General features: G+C 57.7%; 1 protein-coding gene across 1 annotated transcript; it reads right to left on the bottom strand.

Moving 5' to 3' along the window:
• Positions 1-4,925: 4,925 nt before the first annotated feature.
• On the bottom strand, positions 4,926-6,615 carry RPLP1 (ribosomal protein lateral stalk subunit P1). Its single transcript, XM_002722377.6, has 4 exons — positions 6,414-6,615; positions 6,032-6,106; positions 5,178-5,295; positions 4,926-5,039 (listed from the first exon to the last, which is right to left on the bottom strand). The coding sequence occupies exons 1-4, from the start codon at positions 6,483-6,485 to the stop codon at positions 4,960-4,962; spliced, it is 345 nt and encodes a 114-aa protein (XP_002722423.1). The 5' UTR covers positions 6,486-6,615; the 3' UTR covers positions 4,926-4,959.
• Positions 6,616-8,240: the final 1,625 nt, after the last annotated feature.

The raw sequence follows: 8,240 nt of genomic DNA, 5'->3' as shown, positions 1-8,240 counted from the left end.
CCGGCCGCCTGCCTCCTGCCTTTGTGAGCAACCTTCAGGCCCTGTGGCCCCAGTGCAGACAACTTCCCCTCAGCTTACAGCTGAAGACACAGAGCCCAAGGGAGGAAGGGGCCGTCCTGGAATGCGGCCCAGGGAGCCTTGCCACTGACCCCCGGTGCCCACAACGAGGCTGGCTCACACATGGGCTTGTCCAAAATGAACACAAGGAGCTTCTGGGAGATCTTTAGCAGAAGTGTCCAGATAATCTACAGACTTGAAGGAGAGGGTCAGACTCTCCTGCCCTGCAGGGTGTTGTTGCTATTTTTAACTTTGGGCCCACTCTCACCAAGACACAGAGAAGGGCCCTTCCGGCTGCCTTCCTGGCCCCTCCCACCCCTCATCGCTCCCAGATGGCTCCTTGTGTTTGCCTTAGCGTTGCCCAGTGAATGTCAATGGAGAATCAAGAATAAGTCAACACAGGCCCTCGCCATAAATGCCAAGGCTTGTTAGCAGAGTAAACCGTGTGCTTAGCCTGTCTTAGAAGAATCTTCGCTGAGTAAACAGGAGGGAGGCTTTCCTGGAAAGTAAACAGAGCAGAGAGCTGAGGGCCCTGCAGGCGGGAGGGTGACTCCTCCTGCACAGGCCGCAGGGTGGCTGGGATTGGTGCCCTTGAAGGCCCTTCACACTGAGGGGCCAGAGAAGGCCAGGGGCTTGTCCAGTGCCACACAGCTCACTGAGGCAGGACCAGTGTCCCTGCCCCAGCAGCCTTGGCCTTTCCAGGAGCCATCCATCTCGATGAGAAGGGAAAACCCAGAGTCTGAAAGAGGGACCTGGGAACTGATCTTACTGCCCTGAGCTGTTACGAAAATGACATCTCAACCTCCCAAGGGGAAAAAAATATATTATTTATTTATTTGAAAGAAAGAGAAAAGGTTCCATTCACAGGTTTACTCCCCAGATGCCCGAAACAGCTGGGGCTGGACCTGGACCAGGCCAAAGCCAGGAGCTGGGAGCTCCATCCAGGTCTCCCATGTGGGAAGCAGAGACCCAAGGCCTTGAGCCATCACGGCTGCCTCCCAGGGACTGCATTAGCAGGCAGCTTCAGTCACAGGGTAAGGACTCACAGGACTCGCATTAGTATAAATGCGGGAGTAAACACAAAACCCTACACAGCCCATTAAGATGATACATAGCCGAGTATGGAACCCAGGCACCACAATGCAGGATATGTGCACCTTACCTGCCAGGCTCAACACCTGCCCCTCCGGGACACTTTTTGTATTTAAAGAACACAAGAGGGAAGGGGGGCCCTGCTGTGCCTTGTCCACAGTCACAAGGGTGGGAATATACCATTGGTCCAACCAGGCCACCAAATCGGAGTGTCTCAACTGTTCACGCGGATTCACCCCTGGTGGATATGAAAACAGCCAGAACAGCTCCTGATCTTTCAACCACAGCTCACAACTTCCCTGACGGCCTTGTTTACAGGAGGTTCTCATTTTCCCAGGTAAAGAAACACCACGGCCTGAAACCTCTGAACCATAAACGTCTCAAATCCAAGTACAACCACTGACTTCCAACCGTCTCAAGTAAGTTCTCGCCACAAAGGAAACCTTCAAATATACTCACTTCTCATTTAATTTATAGATTCCTTTCCTCTTTCTCAAAAGGACATGAGCACATAACCAAAGTATAGAGACACACCATTGGGGGTGGGGGTAATTTGGCACCAACAAAAGGAGGAAGAAGCAAATGCATTATCCACTGGGGCCAAGTTCATTGCTGAGATGGGGCAGGCTGCCTGGCACTGAGTTTCTTACTACAGGAGAGAGTGAGAAGTCACAGGGCTCTTCTTGTTATAGAAGATGGTGACAATGAAACCCTAAATAGCCAATGAAAATAATCACATGGAACAGGGAGGAAGGAAGATGGTCATCAATTCCCCCCAAAGACATCCACTTCCTCCTGGCTCAGAACTTTACAAGAATTTCTCACACGCGACCTTACTGAGGAGACAGTCACGACGCAACAGCCTTCACAGGTTTTTACGGCCAAAGCAGAAGTGGTTTTCATTGTGGCTGCTGCTTCCAACAACCTTGGGCGAAGGCCAAGGGCGCACCAGACAGCACAGAGGCTCAAGGACGTCTCTCTTTGCTTCTGGACAAAGATGAACCCGAGTGTGTGAGGAGGAAAAGTCAAGTGTGCTAAGTAAACGAGGAGGGAGGCAGGAACACACTGAAGGGCACTTGGTTTCCTCTTGGCGGGGTCGCAGGTAGGTACTCAAACATGGCCTTCCTCACCAAGCTACAGAATCACTCGCTCAGCTGGACAGCCCTGACTGTGGGGGTCACACACCCCAGACAGCCCAGGAACAGAACGGTGTGCAGTGTGCCTTCCTATCCACCTGGCCATTCCGAGGACTGGCCACTGTGGGGCAGCACCGAGCCAGCACCTGTCAGAGCAAAGCTTGTAAACAGGATCCATGCAATTTTATCAACCCACTAATTTCATTCATCTTGAAAACCCAATATTTGAGCACACTCACAAATACTGAAAAGGCCTAAAAATAAAACAGTCCCCCCACAGTGGGGGTCATTTGTTTGATTCCCATTTTCACTTGCTGAACATCACAGGAAAAAAAAGTTTTTGTTTCAAACAGGAAGTATGCTAAATGTTTTACATGTACCATCTCATTTAATCCTAGAATTCTGTGAGGGAGGTTCCTTCATTATCTCCACCATGCGTAACACGAAATCGTGGCACACAGGGAACCGGCTTGTGGCACAGTGGGTTAAGCCACCTGTGACGTCAGCACCCCACTGGCTGCTCCACTTCCAGTCCAGCTCCCTGCGAACATGGGAACTTTCCACAGGCAAAGCAGTGGAAGATGGCCCAAGTGCTTTGGGCTCCTGCACCCATGTGGGAGACCCAGATGGAGATCTGGGCCTGGCCCAGCTCCAGCTGTTGTACCTGCCCATTTGGAGAGTCAACCAGCAGATGGAAGATCTTGGATCTTTCTGTCTCTCCCTTTCAAAAAAAAACAAAAAAACAAAAAAACAAAAACCACAAAACTGTAGAACAGAGGTTAACCGGCTCAGCTGGAGCCACACAGCCCTTCTCAGTGGCAATGGACCTGACCTGACTGAGCTCAGGAGCCCAGAGGCATCCTGCCCACACCTCCTCCCAAAGCATAAATTGTCTGCCCTATCCCAGCCCGAGGCGTAACACCCGGGAAAGCTTGTCCTTGTTTTTACTTTGAGCTAAAACGGTCTCAAAACTGCTCAGAGTTCTCACCTCTGGAACTTGAGTCTGGAAGCTGAGCCTCTCTTCCATATGAAACCCCCCCCTTTTTTTTAAGATTTTATTTGAGAGGTAGTTAGAGAGAGGGAGACAGCGAGAGAGGTCTTCCATCCGCTGGTTCACTCCCCAGTTGGCCACAACGGCCGGAGCTGCGCCGATCCGAAGTCAGGAGCCAGGACCTTCTTCCAGGTCTCCCACGCGGGTGCAGGGGCCCAAGGACTTGGGCCACCTTCTACTGCTTTCCCAGGCCATAGCAGAGAGCTGGATCGGAAGTGAAGCATATGGGATGCCAGCACTGCAGGCGGATTAACCTGCTGCGCCTTGGCGCCAGCCCCACCCCTTCCCTTTTTTAACAAAAGTGCAAACTGATGTTTTAAATTTGTAAGCAATGCTTGTTTACGGGTTTTAAAAATGCAGGAATATGGCAGTCCATTGGAAGATAAAAGCGTCCTTCCGGTGCTGAGGCAATGGCACCCTTGGACCCCGAGCCTGTGACTCCTGTTCCCCTCGCACCGGGCGCACAGCCTGTGTCCGGGGCCGGTCCCCAGCAGCCCCGCAGCAGCGGCAGTCCCTTCCCCCCACCTGCCTCTCGGAGTGCCTGCATTTCCAGGCTGGATTCCCACGGGGATGCCTGCGCGGAGGCGGGACGGCCGGCCCTGTGACAGGACCGAGTCACTCTGACCCAGTCCCCGGTTCTGCCCAGCTCCCGACCGCCGACTCCCTCCACGCGCGGGCCGGCCTGCACGCACGCACACGCGGCGTCTCCTCACGCACTAACCAGCACGCTGAACCGCAACGCGCGGGATACACCCGGGCATGCGCAGAGCGGACGGCCCGCGCGCGCCCCCTGCGGCTGACCTGAGCAGCTCAGCTTCGCCGGCCGCGCTCGGCCCCCAGCCCCACCCCTTCCGCCCGGCGCGGACGCCGATTGGCCAGGGCCGGGCTATACACGCCGGAGTGCTGGCGACCAGCCGGGACACCCCGGAGCCTGACGGACGGGCGGTGAGGCTTTCTGGAAGCCCCAGCTGCAGCTGTGAAGGACGTGAGGGCTAACTACGAGACACAGGGAGCACCGGCGGAACCCCCTGTGGGCGTGTCCCCGAGGGCAGCGGGATCCCGGGCAGGGCGCCGGGCTCGCACCGGAAACCCAGCCTCTACTTCCACGCGGCCCGCGGCAGATGTTAATCCACCTGATCCACAGCTCCTTTGTCCTCCCTGACCATGTCGCCCGCCTTCGGCTAACACCGGAGTGGACCGCGGGACACACCTGACAGACGGCCCGCTGCGGGGGCACAGCCACCTCGGAACGCACAGGACACCACAGTCCAAAGTCTCGGGGAACAATAGCCCCGGGCCATGAACTGGTGACCTGGGGGTCCGGGGCACTTCAGAACTTGCTTTAGGCGACCCTCGTCCTTCACATAGGCTGGGTCTGACTCACTCCCTTCCAGCAGCCGGGCCCCTCGGGTCACTTCTGACCCCCACGTCGGCCGCACTCTGCAAGCGCTCGGCCAGGGCTGCCCCAAAGCCAGCGTGTGACAGGACCCCCAGCACGGAGGGCCAGTGACAGCCCCGCGACACACCAGGTGCTCTGCAGCGCGAGGCCATCTATGCTGCGCACGGTCCCCAACGCCCAGCACGACCCAGAGGAGTGGAGCTCTTTATTGAACAAGATAATGCTCAGTCAAAAAGCCCGAAGCCCATGTCGTCATCAGACTCCTCAGATTCTTCCTTCTTGGCTTCCACCTTCTTCTCCTCAGCTGGAAAGGAGAGACCGCGTCAGTCCCGCTGCTCCGGACCCAGGCTCCGCGAGCACCCACGGCACCCCCGCCGCAGGAAGCCGCCCATCACCAACTCCCCTGTCAACCCCCCACCCGCCCCGCACACCCGCTGCCTACCTGGGGCGGCGGCGGCCGCGGGTGCAGGGCCTCCTGCCGGAGCGGCGCCAGCGGCTGGAGCAGCGCCCCCGGCCCCTACGTTGCAGATGAGGCTCCCAATGTTGACATTGGCCAGCGCCTGAAACACACACGCAGCATTATACAGCACTCAGGGAAAGGATAAAAAGCCGCCTCCGACTCCCAGCGGCTGGAACCACACCTGCACGGTGTCCGCCCAGGGCATCAAGCAGCTTATCTTTCCCTCCCAACAGTGACTTCTCTTGTTGATTAAGATTCCAGGCGAGGCACACTGCTGTACTGAAGCTGTCACAAGTAACCACTGAGCTTTCCAGCCCTCTCACGGCGCTTGCACTGCGCGTGCGCAGCACTAGGGGCCAGTTACCCGCACTCCTCCTCTCCTACACACGGGACAACCGGCCCCGAGTAACCTGTCAGCAGTCAGGCGTCCTGAAGCAACTAAAGACTCCTGCACGTTCTGCGGCCGGCGTGCGCTTCCCAGAATTCCCTATTTCAGACTGCTGGCCGCCTGGGCCATTTTCAAAGGGGGATTTACTAAAAGCTGACCCGGGTGCATACTGTCACTCTTGCGAAACCCCAGCACACAGGCCAACGAGAGCCTTCCAAGGCTATTATTAGCCTTCAGCGGCCTGCACCAGCTCCGGCCAGGGGCCCCGTCTCCATCGGCCTGGAACACGGGCGGCCGGCAAAGCCCAGCGCCCCACGGGAGTCCGGGAAAGCAAGCGCTCCTCTCGCTTTCTGATAAGGAACGAAGAGCCGGGTCTGACCAGCCGGAGCTTACTTAGGGGGCTGGGGCGTAGGGACAAGCGCTCCTGACCTGGTCCAGTCGGCCTTACCTTCGCGAACAAGCCAGGCCAGAAGGGCTCCACGTTGACGCCAGCTGCTTTAATGAGGGCGTTGATCTTGTCCTCCTGAAACCGACAGAGCGCCGGCTAGCGGGGCACCACCGGGGGCACAGCCACGCTCCCCGCTCCCCCCCGGACGCCCACTTCCAACCCGCGCCCGCCACCAGCGACGCGACGCGCCCCGAGCCCGGGCTCTGCCAGGGCTTCCCGGGTCACGCGGCCAGGCCGGGGGCGCCGAGCAGGGCTCCCGTGCCGCCCCCATGCCTCCCAGCGCGGGGGCCCGCCCGCCCGCGGCCCAGCACGGGGCCGGCCCGCCCGCCCGCCGCGCCGGAAGGGACGCCGGGACCGCGTGGACCGGCCGCCCCGCACTCACCGTGACGGTCACCTCGTCGTCGTGCAGGATGAGGGCGGAGTAGATGCAGGCGAGCTCGGAGACGGAGGCCATGGTGCGGGGCTGGTGGGGCTGGCGCTGCCGGGCGCGGTGCTAGTCGCCGGATGAAGTGAGGGCCTCACCCCAACGCGGCCTTAGCTTCCTCGGAAGAACCGAGCACCTTGGCGGCAGCTGAGGAAAGGGGGCTGTGCGCCTGCGCACAACTTCTTATACGGCCGCTCGAGCCAATCGGCGCCCGTGCAGGGCGGAAGGGGCGGGACGGAGGGGGGGTGACGTACGCGCCTGCGCTGTGCGCGGAGCTCGTTGTGGGAGTTTGTCCGCCGCTGCGAGATGCCGGCTCTCCGGACCTGGCCGAAGCGTGGGTCTGGCGAACCGGGACGGCGTTTAGGAAGAGGGAACATGCTCACTGGATCCAGGCGCGGCTGACTGCGCCCCGCACCGGTGTGAGAGCGTTTGAGCCGGGTCCCGGCCCTTCGGTGAATTAATACCCAGGGTATATATCGTGAAAATCTTACACCAGCGAACTAAGGAGCGACGTCTCCGAAAACTTTCAGTCAGAGAAACCACGCTGAAATCCAACAGCTGTTTCCCCAGAGCCTTGGAAAGTGGGAAACATAAAGGCTAACTTCCATATCCTAGTAAAGGGTGCCCATCAAAACCTTACTGGGGGCCGGCGCCGCGGCTCACTAGGCTAATCCTCCGCCTGCGGCGCCGGCACCCCGGGTTCTAGTCCTCCGCCTGCGGCGCCGGCACCCCCGGGTTCTAGTCCCGGTCGGGGCGCCGGATTCTGTCCCGGTTGCCCCTCTTCCAGGCCAGCTCTCTGCTGTGGCCCGGGAGTGCAGTGGAGGATGGCCCAGGTGCTTGGGCCCTGCACCCGCATGGGAGACCAGGAGAAGCACCTGGCTCCTGACTTCAGCTGGAACTGTGCTAAACCAAAGCCAGGAGCCGGGTGCTTCTTCCAGGTCTCCTCCACGAGTGCAGGGGCCCAGCATTTGGACCGTCTTCTACTGCCTTCTCAGGCCACAGCAGAGAGCTGGATGGAAAGTGGAGCAGCGCACATATGGGATGCCGGCACTGCAGGTGGCAGCTTTACCCACTATGCCACAGTGCCGGCCCCGTGACCATCATTTTTAAAATCTGAAAACTATGAAGAGGCCACCTTTGTGGTGGCATCCGCACCCCTGAGCCCTGGTTGAGTCCAGGCTCCTCCACTCCCCATCCAGCTCCTTGCGAAAGAAGCGAGATGGCCCAAGTATTTGCGCCCCTGGACCCACGCGGAGACCCTGCAGCTCCTGGCTCCTGGTTTTGGCTGCCTTTGCCCTTGCGGTTGTGGCCATTGGTGGAGTGAACCAGTGGATGGAAGATGTCACTCTGTAACTCTGCGTTTCAGATCAATGAATTTAAAAACCTTATGGACCATCAAAGGCAACCTTAGAAGAATGATGGGACGATCCTACAGTCGATAATTCTAATGATGTAACTTCAATCAAAATTCCATTAAGGTTTTCAATAGAATCTGACAAGCTGACCTTAAATTTTAAATGTAAGGATCAAAGGCCAGTAATAACCAGGACGATTTTTTAAAGCAGACAGACTTAATTAAAATCCAAGAACACAAACTTCACCACTGCAATCCCTGTGCCCAAAACATGGCACATAGAAGATGCGCAAGTATATATTAGATCAATGTTTCAAAGTGTTACTGGGATGCCTAGAGATGCATGGATCAGAATAGAATAGAAACCCAAAAAACGCACCTTCATGGGAACTTGGCAGTGTCAGAACTATAGTTTTACAAATCCAAAGTGG

Source organism: Oryctolagus cuniculus, chromosome 12 (genome assembly GCF_051225735.1).
Source record: "Oryctolagus cuniculus isolate XC-2025 breed Fujian yellow rabbit chromosome 12, ASM5122573v1, whole genome shotgun sequence".
Lineage (NCBI taxonomy): Eukaryota > Metazoa > Chordata > Mammalia > Lagomorpha > Leporidae > Oryctolagus > Oryctolagus cuniculus.
This window is presented reverse-complemented; position numbering and strand designations above follow the sequence as displayed.

Coding starts and splice junctions, on each gene's coding strand:
- RPLP1 (XM_002722377.6), bottom strand. CDS start 6,485: ATGGCCTCCGTCTCCGAGCTCGCCTGCATCTACTCCGCCCTCATCCTG. Junction 6,107..6,413: donor ACGACGAGGTGACCGTCACG/GTGAGTGCGGGG, acceptor TGTCGGTTTCAG/GAGGACAAGATCAACGCCCT. Junction 5,296..6,031: donor GGCCTGGCTTGTTCGCGAAG/GTAAGGCCGACT, acceptor TGTGTGTTTCAG/GCGCTGGCCAATGTCAACAT.